The sequence below is a fragment of the Bos indicus genome, chromosome 13, assembly GCF_029378745.1.
Source record: "Bos indicus isolate NIAB-ARS_2022 breed Sahiwal x Tharparkar chromosome 13, NIAB-ARS_B.indTharparkar_mat_pri_1.0, whole genome shotgun sequence".
In the NCBI taxonomy this organism is placed as follows: domain Eukaryota; kingdom Metazoa; phylum Chordata; class Mammalia; order Artiodactyla; family Bovidae; genus Bos; species Bos indicus.
In genome coordinates, this window is record NC_091772.1 from 58,982,519 (window position 1) to 59,000,308 (window position 17,790).

Sequence of the window (17,790 nt, forward strand, 5' to 3'; positions counted from 1 at the left end):
GAGTGAGTGTGACTCTAGGCACAGTTCCCAAAAGTGACATTGTCTGTTTGTAGTTTTGATCAGTATTGTCAGTTTGCCCTCCTGAGAGGTCATTCCATTTGTACGAGGGCACCGGTGCCCCTTCTTTGTTGGAAGGAAGATGCTCAGTCGTTCAGTCGTATCCAACTCGGTGTGGCCCCATGGACTGTAGCCTGCCAGGCTCCTCTGCCCTTGGAATTTTCCAGGCAAGAATACTGGTGTGGTGTTTCCTCCTCCAGGGGATCTTCCTGACCCAGGGATCAAACATGCATCTCCCGCAGTGGCAGGCGTATTCTTCATCAGCTTTCAAACTTACCTGTCTTGGCTAATCCGATAGATGACACGTGGGATCTCATAGTTTTGCCTTGCTCTTCTCTCCTCTGAGCGAGGCTGAGCCCTTCCTCTGAATTTGCCATTTCCTCCTTGTCTGTCTCCTCTGTCCATTGCTTGCAGAGGGTGTTGGGCTTTTTCTGCTTTACATTTTAGGGACATTTGGTCCTTTGTGATTGAGCTGTAAATATTGTTCCAGTTTTTAGTTTTTCTTTTACTGTGGTTAATGCTGGGTTTTGCCAAGTAGATTTAGACAGCATAGATACATTTTATAATTTTTTCTCCAGACTTATCTGTCTATGGCCACATGCTATATGAGAATGGTCACAGAGTTTAGGGCCACATTTGTCTTCTTTCCAGTCTAGTCTTCTTCCTACTGACGGTTTCCCCAAGCTTCCCTCCCACCCCAAACTTTCCTTCCCCTTTCCGTGCCCCTAACACTTTATAGTGGGGTCCTAGGAGGTACTATAGTTTCCTGTTGTTCTATACCTGATTTTCAAGCTATGCATGGTGGACCAAATTCAGCCTCCAAGCTGTTTTGGGGTGCCTGTGAGCTAAGAATAGTTTTCAAATTTTTAAATGGCTGAGAAAAATTTTTAAAAGACTATTTTGTGACATAAAATTATATGGGATCTACATTTTGGTGTCCATAAATAAAGTTTTCGTATTCCACAGTCATACTAACTGGTTTATGCCATCACCCGAGCCTGCTTTTGTGCTGTAACAACAGAGTTGAGTAGTTGTGACAGTGACGCTATGGCCCAGAAATCTGGAAATATTATTTGCAGAAATGCTGTTTATAGAAGGAGTTTGCCACTACCAGAATTTCTTAAACTGTGTTCTGTGAGGAATCATGATCAGTTATGTGCAAGAAAGGCTAGGCTGGATGAACTAAGCAGGTTTCACTGCAGGACTTATCAGAGCCTTTATTTTGCCAATGTCCATTGTGAATCTCCTGATAGGGTCAACTGCATAGCCGAATTCCAAACTTATTTGGCAATAGGTTCATTCAGTTCTTCTTTGTTCTTAAAAGTCCCTGTGGAACATATTGGGTATGGGGCACAAATGAGGCTGAGGGAGACTTGATTGCTTTCTTCAGAGTGACCTTTTCCCTGAACTTGTGGATATGGGTTTGACCTGCTAACTTGACCTCAGTGGGTCTGGTGCTCCTCTGTCCTGCCTACCCTTCTGGCTCAGGATGGCTTAGGTTTGGTTTTTCTCTTAAGTGACACTCAACCCAGTGTCAAGCCTGCCAACCCCTTTCTCCCCCACACCCAGGGTCTTTGTCCCCCACCTTTTGCTGAGGCTTGGCATTTATTGAGGTGTCGTAGCCCGATGGTTAGAGCCTGGGCTCAGGAGCTGGCTAACTCCCCAGGTTTGAGTCCCAGCTCTGCTGTTTCTAGCCACATGACCCAGGGTGAGTCACTTAATGTCCCTAATCTGGAAAATGGGGTTAATAATAGCTTCCACCTCTCAGGGTGGTTGTGAAGGATTAGATGAGCTCATGCCAGTGAAAAGCTTAATTGCTTAACATGTGGTAGCTGCTAAGCACAAAGTAAGTGCTTTCTGCCATTGTCTCCTATAATCCTCACCATTACCACTTGGGTGGATGCTATTATTAACATCTCCATGGGACAGGCGAGGGAACTGAGGCCCCTGAGGGGTGTTGAGTCTCTATATTCCATCAGCTGCCTCCATGCAGGAGGAGTATAGCCTAGTGGCCGCAGGATGCTGTCTAGAGTTAGGGTAAGGGTCCGATGCTGGGCCCCTGACTTGGTGCCTCACCTCCTCCCCTCCTAATGGGGCCCTGGGGCCGGGCATGGATGCTGCCGCCCTGGGACCTGACTTGTCCAGGTGCTGTGCACGCTGAGGCAGCAAGTTTGGTCTGGTTGCCCGAGTCAGGGAAGGCCCACCCACCCACACCATCTGGGAGGGGCAGAATATTCAGTGGGCAGCTGGGCATGTGAGTTTTTGGATCTTTGACGGGGGGATGAGATACGAAGCGAGAGGGCCCAGCATTTCTGAGACCACAGGCTCCTGGCTGGGAAACTTTTCCTCCACGGGGTTCCTTCTGCATCAGAATCCTCAGGGTGGCAGGCACATTGAACATACAGATTCCCAGGCTCCACCTCCAGACCCTCTGATGGCGAGTCCCCGAAGATGGGCCCAGGAATCTGCCTTTTCTCACAAGCTCCTCAGTAACTTGGAATCTGGCCCAGTGATAAGATTCTGGTGAAGTCATGCCCCGTGTTTTGGGGTACGCTGTTTATAAGATGGTGCTCAGGCTGGCCACATCTAAACGTGAGTTCCAACCTTTTCATGTTGGATGCCTACACAGGTGAAAGATCAGCGGGGCCTGCTGGGGAGTCCATGAATGCTGGGGTGATGCCATGTGATGGGCAGATTAGTGGGCAGATACTGTGGCCAGCCCTGCATGGCCTGTGGAAACAGCCTGGTCCCTGCCCTGGGACCACTAGCTGTAATATGAACTCAGTGAGGGTCGCTGCCTTGGACAGCACCTGGAGGGGACGAGTTCCAGGGCGTGGCACCCGTGCCCAACTCCCAGTGCCCCATCTGGGAGGAGAGGGGATGGGGCCCTGGGCTAGGCGTGCAGCGTCTTACGGTGAGCTCACTTTCATCCTTGTGAAGTACAGGGGTTACAGACCTCCTTTCCTGATGTTTGGTGCGAGGTGAGGTGAGCCCGGGTCTCCAAATGCCGCCTGAGACCACCCAGGAAGCGTGTATCTGTTTCCTCTTCGTCCAGCTGCAGCCCTCCTGTCGGAGAGTGTGCACAGCTGGGGCCTCCGCCAGCCAGCAAGCCCCTGTGGGAGAAGCCCATAAACCCCTCGGGCACCTGGGGCTCATCAGGAACCAAGTGGGGAGCCTCATCTCGTCTCCGAGGATGGGATGCTGCAGGAAGGAGGGCTGGTGTCTGCTGTCCCTCCTTGCACAGATGAGGACAGGAAGCCCCTCCCCCGCCCCAGCCACAAAGGCTGGGCAGGTCCCCCACCCTCCAGGGGTGGTGAGAGAGGGGAGAAGAGGCCCCCTGAGCAGAGGAGACCCTGACACTAGTGTGGAGGGCCTGCCAGCTGGCAAGGGGGCTATCCGGAGGTGCTGCTGAGAGCTGAACCCTCACAGCCTGCCTGGACCAGGGAGTCTCATGCAGGAACAGAGGGGGTTTAGGCCTGCGGCTACTACATTCACTCCAGGGCCCAGGAGCCTGGTGCTCCACAGGGAGGCCTCATGTGATTTTGGGATTCAGTCCAACCTCCTGATGCCATCCATCCATGTCCCTTGTTCCTTGGGCATGATTATGGCTAGGAGGAAGAAAAGAGTGAATTCATGTAAAATGCTGAGCCCTGGGCCAGCACCCTGTCCGCGGAGTGACGTCACCAGCAGCCACACCTGGGGGCAGTGTGTCATTAACAAGCTCCTGCTGGGTGCACAGCCGGCCATCCAGACAGAACCCAGGACCCTAAAGCGTCTTGGTTTCTGCCTGGCTGTTCTCTCCAAATCCCCTTTCCTGAGAAGAGAGTTTGAAAAAGGACTCAGAAGACAGTGGGTTTCCCACAGGACTAACTAGAGGAGCCAGTGTCACTGAAGTGGCCAGGGGTCCTCCCTCCATGCAAAAATATTAAAAATTATGTTTATAACCATCTGGGTATAACGATGAATATAATCCTAGCTGGATTAAAAATGAAAACACTGTGTCCAGCCCTAAAAACCCCATGTTTTGTGTTCTGATTTTAAGAGACGTTAGGATGTTTTCCTGGGCCCCTAAAAATACCGTGGGCCTGACCACAGGGCCTGATGGTCAAGTCAGCCCGGGGCCTGCATGCCAGCCTGGGAGTGATGATGAACCCTCTGAGCCCCAGCACCTGGTGGTCAGAACCAGCTTCCTACCATCAAGGGCCTTTTGGCCTATGTTGAAAGCACATTTATTCACTCAACAAACATCTGTGTAGAGCTCTGATGGGCCAGGGGGCTATTGCAGACTCTGCTCCAGCTTGAACAAGACAAGGCTTCTTCCATCCTGAGGACAGCTCGGGGGGGTTCCTGCACATGGCATTCCTGATACTGCCTCCCATCGCCAAGCAACGGCGAAGTGAATACTGATTTGGGCTGGAGACTTTTACATCTTTGCAGACACAGAAGCACCTACTTTTTTGTTCCCAAGACATCTGTTCCAACCTCTTGTCCTAACTTACAGGATCCTCCTTCTTTCCCTTGTCTGCTTAAGAAATCACTGATGGCTCGGGAGGGCAGCACTGTTCGGCCCTGGCTCCCTGACCCAAGAATATAATCTGAGGGTCTCAGTTCCCCTCTCATACTCTCTCATAGGGGACCTCCAGCTTCCTGACTGCCCCAGAGCTCCAAGAACAGAAGGGCCCCTTCTTCTCCCACCCACCCACCTCTGCCTTCTGGAGGCAGACTCGGGCTCGTGCTGGACTTCTATGTACATAGAGGGCCTCGGGTTTCTCTCCAGGGCCGCAAGAGTACATATCCCTATTCTTGATCATCCCAGATGGGATCAAATGGGATTGCAAGGCACTTAAAGGATTGAGGGCATATGCTGTGCAAGTGTGGCGCCGGCCGCAGCAGCTGGGGACAGCCCCAGGAGTGAGCCAATCGCCCACGGAGGCCGAGGAGACTAAGCCCCGTCAAGCTGAGGTTGGCGAGCAGTCCACCCGAGGCACAGCTGGCTCCCAGGTGCCTTTGTCCTTGCGATTGCTTCACATCCTGTTTGTTCAGAAGCCAGAGCGAGAGAACCAAGGAAGAGGCCTTGATGACTGAGAGGCTGGGGTGGGTCCTTCCAGGGCTGGTGGACAATGGCAGCTGGGGTGGCCTTGGGAAACTGGGGTAAGGAGATGTCACAAACATTAACTGTGTTCTCACTGGTCACTTAGGCCTTGGTCCATCAAGAGGAGTGGCTGGAATTAATGTGTTTTGCACAATGAAGGAGGAGCATTCTTAATGCTCTGGGACTCTGAAGGGCACCCAATAGCTATAGGCCTGGAAAACAAAGAAGCCACAAGAAAACCAAAATGCCACTACTCTCTGCAGTTGAGCTGTGCTCCCTCCTCTCCTGGGTGGCCCATCTTGTGCTTCTTGTCTGCTCCTGGGCTCTTCTGGGCTGGGCGTGCCATTTCTGCTCAGGCCACTGGGACCTGCCAGCCATGGCCTGATGCACTGGCTCATCCCTGGTCCTCAAATCACTTCCCAGAGTCCAACATCCACACCCTTGCCCACCTGGCCCGCCTCTTGTAAGGATCTCCCCTTCGAGCCTCCATGGATCCCTCCAACTTCTGGAGGCCCCAGAAGTGGTCTGTGTCCGTGCCTGGGCAACCTCTCCTTTCTGCTTTTCCAGCCACTTGCGCTCGGCAAAGGCTCAGTGGTCAAGTTTGTAGCCTCCAGTCATCTTTCTCCATCTGTAAATGGAATAGCTAGTAGTCAGTGAGCTTCCCTGTTGGCTCAGACAGTAAAGAATCAGCCTGCAATGCGGGAGACCCAGGTTCAATCCCTGGATTGGTAAGATCCCCTGGTATGGCAACCCACTCCAGTATTCTTGCCTGGAGAATCCCCATGGACAGAGGAGCCTGGCAGGCTACGGTCCATGAGATTGAAAAGAGTCGGACACAACTGAGCGACTGAGCACAGCGCATGGCACAGTAGTCAGTAGTCCTGCCTCAGGAGCCGTACACAGAATGGGCTGCACACGGTGCCTGGCATGAAGCACATACTCAATAATCTGCTGTGAACCAGCAATGGGTAGAGCCCACTCTTCCAGGAACCCTTTCCTTGGCAGATAATAGACAGTAAAGGCATCTTATCTCATGGGGACATTTTATGGTTTTCTTTACAAGTCTAGAATTATATGGATCTGGGTCATTTAGTCCAGAGATCAGCAAACTCTTTCTGTAAAGTGCCAGATGATAAATGTTTTGGTTTTGTGGGTCAGACACTCTCTGTGAGGTTCCTCAACTTGGTCATTAGAGTGGCAGTAAATATATGCACTAAAGCAGACGGTAAATGTGTGCATGGATGTGCAAGGCTTTGTTCCAACAAAACTGTATTTGCAAAAAGATGCAGAGGGCTGGATTTGGCCCATGGACTTTAGTTGGCCATCCCTGGTTAGTGTTAGCAGTGGACCCAGCCCTGCCAGGGAAGCAGAGCCGCTCTGTAGCCTCCCTGGCCTCTCCAGATGGCAGGCGGGATGATACCAGCTCTGATGGACTCTGAGAGTGTGCAAAGAGTGTGGGGAATGGGCAACACGAAGGATTGCACCTCTGCTTCACATCACAGAAATGAAAATGTAGGTCCACACAAAACCTGTCCGGAAACATCTCATGACGCTTGTGCTCGCCCATGCTGGAAACAGCCTACGTGTCCTTCAGCTGCTGATGTGTCACCAGCCTTCGTGCATCCACACTGTGGACCGTGAAGCTCATGGCACCGTGAGAGCATCTCAGAGACACGTGGGTTGAAATAAGCTGACACAGAAACTAGGCGTGCCTGTGTATGAAATGTCTAGAAAGTGCAAACCTGTAAGGATGCAAAAAGGTCAGTCATCGCTAGAGTCTGGGAGTCGGGGAAGGGAGTGACAAGAAAGCAGGCTTTCTCCTCCTTGGCACTGTTGGCATTTTCTGTGTGCTTTTTGGGGTGGGGATATCCTCTGTGCTGTTGGATGTTTAGCAGCATCTCTGGCCTCCACCCACTCCATGCCAGCAGCATCCTTTGCCCCAAATTGTAAGAACTGCCACTGTCCCCTGGACGGGGCAGGCTCAACCCTGGTTGGACGCCCTGAGATTAAGCAGCACAAGGGGATTCTTTGGGGTGTGGGCAGTGCCCTGTATCCTGATAGAAGTGATGCTGAGATGAACCCATACACACATTAAAACAGATCTGTTTACCAAAAGAAGGACAATTTTTGTTGTTCAGTCACTCAGTCACGTCCGACTCTTTGCAACCCCATGGACTGTAGTACATCAGCCTTCCCTGTCCTTTAGGATCTCCCAGCATTTGCTCAAACTCATGTCCATTGAGTCGGTGATGCCATCCAACTATCTCACCCTCTGTTGCCCCCTTCTCCTCCTGCCCTCAACCTTTCCCAGCATCAGGGTCTTTTCCAATGAGTTGGCTCTTCACATCAGGTGGCCAAAATGTTGGAGCCTATACATTAATTTGAAAACAAAAATTTAAGGAAGGTCAAAAGGGAGAAACAGAATACCCCATAGACAGGCAAGCCATGAATTCTTCTAAGGATGAAGAAATCAGCAATTGGCAGAGTTGTTACCTACCTGTTGGGTGGGTGGGAGGCCTCCCCACTGTGGTTGTTATAGTCTGTGGCGGGGTCAGTCACCATCACATGCCGGGAAAGGCTTTCTATCTTGACTAAAGGAGCATGTCTTGGCAGATAAAACACAGATGGTTGTTCAATGTGAATGGCCTGGTTTAATGTGAATTTCAGATAAACAGCAAATCACTACATAATATAAGTATGTCCCATGTATTGCAAACATTATTCATTTATCTGAAATTCAAATTTAACTGAGCATCTTGTACTTTTATTTGCAAAATGTGATAACCCCCATCCTTGGGCAAATCTTCAGGTTTTTTTTTTTTTTTTAAACCTATTAACTCTTGTCTAAGGCTTCCTAGGTGGCTCAGTAGTAAAGAATTCACCTGTCGATGCAACAAACATAGATTTGATCCCTGGGTCGGGAAGATCCTCTGGAGGAGGAAGTGGCAACCCAGTCCAGTATTCTTGCCTGAAAAATCCCATGGGCAGAAGAGCCTGGCAGGCTACAGTCTCTGGGGTCCAAAGAGTTGGGCACCCCTGTGTGACTGAGCACGAGCACTAACACTTGTCTAGAATATAAATTCTTTTCATCTTTCCCAAAGATACAGACCTATGTTAAAATCAGACGTGTCTCTTTTGCCTAGATGAATGTCACCCAGCTCAATCCCTCTGCCTGATACGTTTGGCTTGGCTCTCTATTCAGTGTGGTTTGCCCTGGACATTTAGAGACAAATAAAACAAATCCTTGCAAGTGCTAAGTGAAGCCCATATATTGTAACATCATAAAATGAAAAGGAATTCCTCTCCCAGCCAACCCACGCGTCCTCTCCCCCAATATAACCTTTCTCTGCCCTTTGTGGGGATATTAAAACAAAAATAAACTTTATGTATGTACATATCCACGTATGTTGGTATATGCTTTAACTTTCTTTACTCCCTTGTGGAATCACACCGTATCATGTTCTGCCTGTCACTTGGCAGCCCTTCCTTCTGTCGGCCTCATGAGAGCCTAGACCTGTCTTGTTCCTGTCGGAACACCCCTCCACCCCCAGGCACAGAGCCGTGCTGGGCTCGGGACATGTGGGCACCAGGGATATTTGTAAATAGATGAATGGATTGTTTAGGTGGCTGGTTGGCACTCCATGCTGTGCCCCCTCATCCAATTGTCCTGCTTTAACAAAGCATCACATCGTCTCTGGGTTTCACATCAAAAAACTTGACCACAGTGACTTCCCTCTGGCATGACTGTGTTGCCTGACTTACTTTTGGGAGGGTATACATAACTGCTGGCTCTCAACCTGGGACATTTTGCCTCCCAGGGTTCATGTGGCCAGGTCTGCAAACATGTCGGGGACGCATTTTGGGAACAGCCAAGTATGCTGCTAACACAGCCTACCATGCCCACGACAGTGCCCCAGAGAACCATCAGTCCAAATGCCCAGTGCTGGATAGAGAGGCGGCTGTATTTGTGATCACCTTCTTTGTGAACATGCTTTTTTCCCCCAAAGTATGATTCCAACTTTATCAAATATGTGCATGGGTAAGAAGAGAAAAGACTAGAAGGAAAAGCTCAAACTATTTATGGAATTACGGACTTAGCAAACTTTGCGGTATGAATTTTGGAAAAATCCGTTTAACTGGACTAGGGTTTTTTCACACACTGTAAAATGCAGTAAAAAGGTAAAAGTTTCAACGTATAAATGCTGGGTGGGCTCAGTACGACGTGCTTAAGTATGACACCACCACAGGTGGCATACTGGTCAGGATCTAGCTGCCTGCACAGACAGGCAGTCTGAGGGCTGGTGACCAGTCCTGCCTCTGATCTCTCCTGCCTGTGGGCCAGAGTTTTGGTGAAACGTGCTTTGGGTCCCGTCTGAGAGCTCTAGCCTGTGTGGGAACAGTGGGTGCAGAGGACCATCCCTGCCCTGAGTTGTTGATTATTTGTAGGAGGACAATGTGTGTTCAGGGCTCAGAGAGGCTGCCCTGAGCACTATGGGGGTCCAGGGGAGGGCATGGTGGATGGGGGCTTGTTTCTGGACCCCCACTTGGCTTCCCCTCTCCCCACTCTATCTGCTCCCCACACACCAGCCCTAGTGGGCCTCTTGCCACAGAACTCTGGCCCTGCCACATCCTCTGGGGCTGCTAACACAGCCTACACCTAGAACATGATCCCAAGCCCCCACTGAGACCTCATGTGACTCACCGCTGACCAGTGCCCGCTCGTCCCTGAGCGCATCTCCCTCTCTGCTCAGCTTGTGGGGGCTGCCACCTTGCTTGGTGCTATGCCCAGCATCAGCACAGCACAGTGCCTGGCACACAGTGGGGGCTCCATGAATCGTTGTTGATTGAACCACTAAATGAATAAGCACGTTGTTTGTTCAAACCTTGGACGGAAGGGGACAAGGCAAAGGAATTTGCAGATGCAGGACCCCTCAGCAGCCACAAGAGATGAGATCAACATGCATTTCATTGACAAGGAAAGATGTCCACAGTACGTTGCCCCCAAACCAGTTTTTTTGTGAAATAGCAAGGACAGCATATCACTAGGTAGTGTTTTCATAACCTCCCACCCTAACAGGAAGAAAAGCTATGACAAACCTAGACAGCATATTAAGAAGCAGAGACACCACTTTAACGACAAAGATCCATATAGTCAAATGTTCCATTTTTCTAGTAATCATGTCCCAGTATGAGAGTTGGACCATAAAGAAGGCTGAGTGCTGAAGAATTGATGCTTTTGAACCACAGTGCTGGAGAAGACTCTTGAGAGTCACTTAAACAAGAAAGAGATCAAAACAGTCACTCCTAAAGGAAATCAACCCTGAATATTCATTGGAAAGCCAGATACTGAAGCTCTAATACTTTGGCTACCTGAGGTGAAGAGCTGACTCATTGGAAAAGACCCTGATGCTGGGAAAGATTGAAGGCAAAACCAGAAAGGCGTGACAGAGAATAAGATGGTTAGGCAGCATCACTGACTCAGTAGATGTGAATCTGAGCAAACTCCAAAAGATAGTGAAGGACAGGGGAGTCTGGCATGCTGCAGACCATGGGGTCACAAAGAGTCAGACATTGACTTACCGACTGAACAACAACAACCCCAAGAGGAAGCCAGGGGATGGACCCAGTTCGGAGTCCTTCATTCCTCATTCTTCCCAATTGCCAGGGTCACATAGTTGATGTTTCAAGGAACACCAGGGAGAAGACGAGTCTGGGAGAGAGCTGTCTCCTCCCCCACCCCTGGGTGGCTCTTTGAGGTGTGGCCCTGAGTGAAGGGGGCCTCTAAGCTCACGTCAGCCTCCACCCTGTGTTAGGGAACCTTGACCTCTTTTTAGCGCACAGGGCAGCTCAGGAGGGAGACTGGGGTATTTGCAGCTCTGGGACATGCTGATGTCACAGCTGAGAACTTGACCTTTGGCTCCAACGGAACAGGGTTCAAATCCTGGCTCCACCACTGACCTGTCGCAAGGCCTTCATAGTGTAACCTTTCTTCTCTTTATAAAGTGACATCATGATATCTGTTCTGTGGGACCATGTAGAGGGTTGGATGGACTGAGTGCTCCATCCGCTGTTGGCATGGAAGGCATTTATGTGTTCATTTAATAAATGGTCATTAAATCCATGAGTGCCAGGCACTGTGATAGACATCCTTATACTATTTATTAACAAAAACTGTCTCCCAGCATTCAGTGGATGGATCATTCCTACCCCTGTTTTTTTTTTATTAATGAATTAATTTATGTATTATTTATTTTTGACCAGCTGCGTGCAGGCTTTCTCTAGTTGTGGCAGGTGGGGGCTACTGTTCGTTTTGGTGCTGGGGCTTCTCACTGCAGTGGCTTTTCTTGTTGCAGAGCACGGGCTATACAGCAAGGTGGCTTCGGTAGTTGTGACGTGGGCTTAGTTGCTCTGAGGGGTGTGAGATATTCCCGAACCAAGGATCAAACCAGTTTCCCCTGCATTGGCAGGCGGGTTCTTTACCACTTTTTTTTTTCTTTTTTTGTACTTTAAAAAACTAACGTATAACTCACAAAACGTGGAATTCACCATCTAGTGGTTTTTAGTACACTCACCTTCTCGTACAGTCATCCGCTGTCTGGTGGTCTTCCCCAGAAGTGACTTCCTGTCCATTAGCACTCACCCCATGCCCTTCCTTCCCCAGGCTCCTGGAAACCATAAATTTACTTTCTGTTTCTATGGATTTACCTCTTCTGGACATTTCATATGAATGAAACCATATAATACGTGATGTTTAGTGACTGGTTTCTTTCATGTAGCATAACGTTTTCAAAGTTCATCCATGCTGTAACATGGATCCGTACTTCTTTTTTTTTTTTTTTTATGGAGAATACTATTCCTTTGTATGGATACACCACATTTTATTTATCCATTCATTAGCTAATGGACATTTGGGTTGTTTCCGCATTCTGGCTGTTATGAATAATGCTGCTGTGAACCCTTGTGAACCTGTCTTTAGTTCTCTTGGGCGTATACTTAGGGGTGGAATTGCTGGGTTGTATGAGAACTCTGTGTATAACTTTTTGAGGAACTGCCAAACTATTTTTCAAAATACCTGCAACATTTTTATAACCCCAACAGCAGCATAGGAAGGTTCTACTCTCTCCACATCCTCACCAATATTCGTTTTTTGTCTGCCTTTATTTTAGCCATCTTAGTGGGAGCAAAGTGACATTTCACTGTAGTTTTCCATACTCCTGCTTTTGAAGCTGAATGTCTTTTGTGGTGACACAGCTTTTACCTTTTAAGCCTTAATCTTTTCTCATATTTGGTGACAGAAGGGGAATAATCCATAGCCACCCTCAGTGCCTGTGCTCCACCAGGCCCAAGATAACTTGCTACCCCATTCTCTAGTTCCCAAGCCTCTAAGTGAAGGGGGTAAGAAAAACCCTAAGATGGCAACTCGGACTAAACAAAGAGGTTTATTCATTTGGGTGATTGGGGCAAGAATCCGGCCAGCTTTAGAACTGGTTTGATCCAGTGATATACGAGAAATCACGTGTCTGTTGTTCTGTCTGCTCTTCCTTCCACCAGCTCAGCCCCATTTGATGATGCAGTCCACCTATGGTGGCCAGATGGTGGCTGTTTCTGGGCTCTCCTTCCTCCCTCAATGCTGTCCAGGGAAAGAGAAGGTTGCTCTGAACCCTACACTTGGAAACTTCCATTCATTGGCTCAATTGAGTCACTTGAACCAATCACTATAGTTGGAGGGTTGGTTGCTGAGTATTAGAATACAGGCCCCGCCCGCTATGGCCGGGCTGGAGTCAGTTTAAGGCACAGCTGCCTAAATAAAAATTGAGTTGAGTAGCAAGAAATGGGGTGCGGGGGAGAGGGCATGGATGAGACAATTGGCATTGCCCCTGTTTCACAGATGAGGAAAGAGAGGCCCCAGCATGCAGCTTCCTCATGGGCTGGTCACCAGCAGATGTAGGTTTCAGCCACCTGGAGACCCTCTTTCCTCTGTCTTCCTATTTCTCAGCTGAGGCTGTGGGACCCTGGACCTGGCTGTACTGCCAGTGGCCAAAGCGAGCCAGACACCCTCCCTCAGAGGTGCAGTGACTGCATTTAGTGGATCTGAAACAGCATCAGGTTTTCAGGGAGGCATTTTTATTTTGCCCTAACAGCCTTCCAGGGGGAGGAGGGTGGTGCACAGTTCCTAGGGGCTCGACTTTAATGGTTTCTTTTATAGAATCATTCAAATTATAGATGAGTGAACTCGAGGAAACCCTGCTAAAGAATGCAGGAAAGCTGGCGTTAAGAGGGACTAAGGTGAAGTAGTGGTGGGTGGGGGAGCTGTTTTGAACATTTGCTGTAATACAGCTAAAGCAAATGCCCCTGATGCTGAGCTGGTCCTTGGGCATCTGGGTTTGTGGACATCTGGCCTGTCTGGAGAGCTCCAGGGAAAGTTGATTCCAGAGTGACTGGGCCCAGTGCCTTCGCTGGCCTCCAACCCCTTTCACCAAACGTGCAGGGACCATATCTGTCATGATTAAGCAGCCTGCCCTGGTTTCAAATTCAGCTCCCTCACTTCCAAGCTCGTTGTCCTTGGGCAAGTTTTCAGCCTCTCTGAGCTGTTTTGTCTTCTTGCTTTATCTTCCTTTGGAATACTTATCACCACTGGGCATGGTAGTGGTTATTGACCAGGGGAAACTTCTGCAGAAATTAACACTTGTGACTGGCAATTTGTTATGTAAGTGAATACTGAGATGTCTCTGATCAGTTAACATTGGAGTAACAACACGTTTTAATACGTCTCAATAATGAGTTAAGTATGTATTGACCAATGTCTTCATTGTTGCTGCAGCTGGTAGCCTGTTCTTAGCCTCCATCACACCGGACCCACCCTCAGAGCACAGAACACCCTGACTGCCTCAGCCGCCTTCTCACCCAGTATCCGGGGTTGCCAATTCTCTTGGCATCCCTCTTCCTCTTGTTCTGGCTTCCTTCAGATCCTTTGCCAGCGAGCAGTGCTTGTGCACAGCCTCTGTTGCATTCCCCAGACCTCTCAGATGGAGACAGGGCCCCTGGGCTCAGCCCTCACGTCGCTTGTCTGATCTGGACCACTGTCCTGAGCTAGCATCTAATCTAATGAGCACTTCCGGTGTGCAGAGGTCTGCTGGGAGCATCTGTGTGTCGAATGTCAGAGGCTGAATGTGAACCCAGGAAGGTAGGCCCAGGGCCAGAGCCTGTCCTGCCTCCAAGGCTGTCTCTCCTGCTGGTGAAGTTGATTCCAGATGTGGCTGGGCCCAGGTGAAGAGGGATGGGGAGTCAGACTAGGACTCAGAGGTTCCACTGCCTGCCCACCTCCCCCTCCCTCTTCCCTTGGGCGTCAGGTGGGGGTTTCAGTTGGGAGCCGCTGAGTCACACTGTGTCACACCCCTCCTGGCTCCGTTTGTCTCCGCGCACACATCACCACGGGCTCCCTGCCCTGCATGATTCCTGCCTGCCTTCCCCACCAGTGTGCACGCCCAGAGGCCAGGGAGTTCTCTCTGTGACTCCCACTGTGTTCCAAGTTCCTAGGACAACCCAGTGTAGAGTCAGAGCTGAGGCCATGCTGGTGATGGAGGAGTGGCAAGTACACGGATGGACATTGTGAGGTTCGCTAACGTGACATCTGTTCAGCCCTTCCCACTAACCACCTGTTCTGTGCATTTGACTGCTTCCCATATAGGACAGAGCATCAACCCCAAGTTGGCGGGCCTGATCGGGCGGCAGGGGCCCCAGAACAAGCAGCCCTTCATGGTGGCCTTCTTCAAGGCCACCGAAGTCCACCTCCGCAGCACCCGCTCCACGGGGGGCAAGCAGCGCAGCCAGAATCGCTCCAAGACGCCCAAGAACCAGGAAGCCCTGCGGGTGGCCAACGTCGCAGGTACACCGGGGTGGGGGGTTTACTCCACGGACCCCCAGGAGCCCACAGGGAGCCCCCTGCAGGACTCCAGCCGGGGGTGGCTCAACATCCATGCATGTGCTCCACAGATGGTTCTGGAACCCATGCAGCAGGAAGCACCACCCACAGAATCCCTTCCTGCCCAGAGCTCCCCATCTTCATTGTGTAAATTGTCTTATAAATTCATTTCGAAATGCAAGTAGCGGAACATGAGTATCACAGGATGCCAAATCATGTGAAATTTCTAAACAAACAAAACAAGAGCTACAAATAAATAAAGGAGAACTTTGAAAACATACATAGAGGGAAGACTTCACCCCATTGTCCTGAGGAAGGCAGGGAGAAAAAGCGAAGGGCAGTTGCTGTATCTTTCATTTTATTTCAAGTGAAATGCATTTGAAACTCATGGCAAACTTTAACACTTGTTGAACATGGGTGGTAAGATTTTCTTATAGAGCCTTCCCAGCTCTGGGTTCATCATGAGCTGGAAAAGGCCTGGGGTTGGTGGGAGCAAGTGTGGAAAGGAGCGTGGGGGTGTTTAGAAGGGTGAGGGGGTGTGGCAGAGCAGCCCCCACTCTCAGATCCACATATATTGTCAATAGCTTCTTCTGCCTTACCTGGAAGGTCATTTCCAGAATTTTGAAATTGCTGTTCATTTTCCTTTTCAGGGAAAAGCAAAAATACAGTTACTGTGATTGGTGATGTTTTTTAAGAGCAGGGCGCCCTGCCAGATGGACTCCAGTGAGTCTGTGTGGTTCCAGAGTTTGTGTGCAGAGATTTTGTAAGAATTCTTTTCTGGCAGGTGCATCCACTCTTTTTTAGGCTGCTCAAGTGAAATCTGATCCCCCAAATTAAAAAAGCAACAAAATCTCTTCATTTGTATTTTAAGCATGCTCTATGCCGGGTTCTCGGGGGTTGGGGTTCAACAGCGAAAGCCCAGCCATGGCCCACAGTTCATGCAAGGTGGGCAGAAGGGGGCTGTCACTCACAGGCACGCTGATCACAGCCCTGGGAGCCAGGAGATGGTGATGAGGGACCCTTTAGGGGATGGTTCAGAGGAGACTTCTTCAGGGGCAAGCTGGTGCCCCCAAGGTGAGGCTGGGTGGGCTGGAGACCAGCACTCCAGACAGTGGGACGCACAAGTGGAGGGAGTTTTCATGGCAGCTTTGGCGGGCAGTGGAGGGCAAGCCACGTGGCTGGGACAGGGAGGGTGCGGCTGGGGAGTGAGCAGAGTCAAGTGTCCTCTTGGGAGCCACATCGTGAGTTTGAATTTCATCCAAAGCAAATTTGGAGGCCTTTGCAGGGTTTCAAGCTGTGATGTGGGGTGGGGTTGATAAGCAGCTCATTCTGGCTGCTCTGAGAATGGTGGGGAGCAGGGTGGGGCGCTTGGGGAGGGTCAGCGTAGGGAGACTTGTTAGAGGCTTTTCCATGTCAGGCAGGCAGGAAGTGCTGGCAAATGTCAGCCGTGCAAAATCTCCCATGTGTCAGAGGTCTGTCAGGTGTAATGGTCTGACCAACGCAATGAAAGGGGAGGGACTGCCCTTAAAGTCTTAGAATTGCACACCCAGCTTCCCCACCACATCCTTACCAAACCGCCATCGTCCCCACTTACATAACCCCCAGGACGGGGCCCTCACTACCGCACATGACAACTCTTCTACCTTGGCTAGGATCTGCTTTCTTGCTCTAGATTTCTACTTCCTGGTCCTGTTTGAAGTTCACTTAAATCCTGCCTGGAAGTTTAATTAAAAAAAAAAAAAAATACCAAAGCCTGGGCCCCACCACAGTCTTAAAAAACCAGAATCTCGGAGGGTGTGTTTGCCTGCACATTCCCATTGAAAGTGCTTTACCTCCTCCCATAACAGCTTCCCAGATGGTACAGTGGTAAGGAATCTGCCTGCCAATGCAGGAGACATGGGTTCAATCCCTGGGTCGGGAAGATCCCCTGGAGGAGGCAATGACAACCCCTTCCAGTATTCTTGCCTGGAAAATTCCCATGGACAGAGGAGCATGGTGGGCTTGCGTCCATGGGATCACAAAGAGTCAGACACGACTGAGCGCCTGAGCACACACACACCTCCCATGATGGGCTAAGAACCCTGCTGCAGGGGCACACGAGTAGAAGCCTCTCCCCCATGGGAGCCCTGTGTGTGCTGGAGGGACTGGACATATTCTGCCGACATGCCTTGCCCCGCAAAGGCCTTCAACTGCTCTTCAGACTGTGTGGTTTGGGATGAGAAGCTGGGATCCTCACTTCCCTTCCACTTCCTTCTCCCACCCCCATTTGGACCCAACTCCCCTGGTCATTAGCCATCTTCACCAGATGACCCATGGGGGTGGGAGCTGAGTCCAGGCAGCTGCTCAGGCGGGGCTTGTGGAGGTGGATGAAGCAGCTCCTGCTTGCCTGCCCGCTTCGGCTGGGGGCGGGTGGGGCAGGGCAGGAGGGCAGGCCAGCTGGGAGTCCACTTTTTGAGCATCTCTTCTTCCTTTTCCTTGTCTTTCTGTTAAGAAGAGGTCAGAGTGAAATAGTTCTGACCACTTCCTCCCAGAGCAGCTGTGTTCCAGGGGAGGCTGGAGGAGCCAGGTGTCTGAGGTCCCTGAGGGCAGAGTCAGGGCCCAGCCCATACTGGCGTGCCCACAGCTAGCTTCAGGAGCTGCTCTTGGCCTTGGCCTGTGGGGCCTTGGGCTTCAACATTAAGCCAAATATCATTGCCTTGTTTTCAGGGTTGGGGAAACT

The 17,790-nt window shown here is 50.4% G+C and overlaps 1 protein-coding gene across 1 annotated transcript in view; it reads left to right on the forward strand.

The window, feature by feature from the left end:
- Nucleotides 1-17,790, forward strand: part of BMP7 (bone morphogenetic protein 7) — an 86,981-nt gene that overhangs the window by 61,005 nt on the left and 8,186 nt on the right. The window contains exon 4 of the mRNA XM_019972149.2: nt 14,838-15,035. Within this exon, the coding sequence (XP_019827708.2) occupies nt 14,838-15,035 (198 nt within the window). The remainder of the gene's footprint in view (nt 1-14,837; nt 15,036-17,790) is intronic.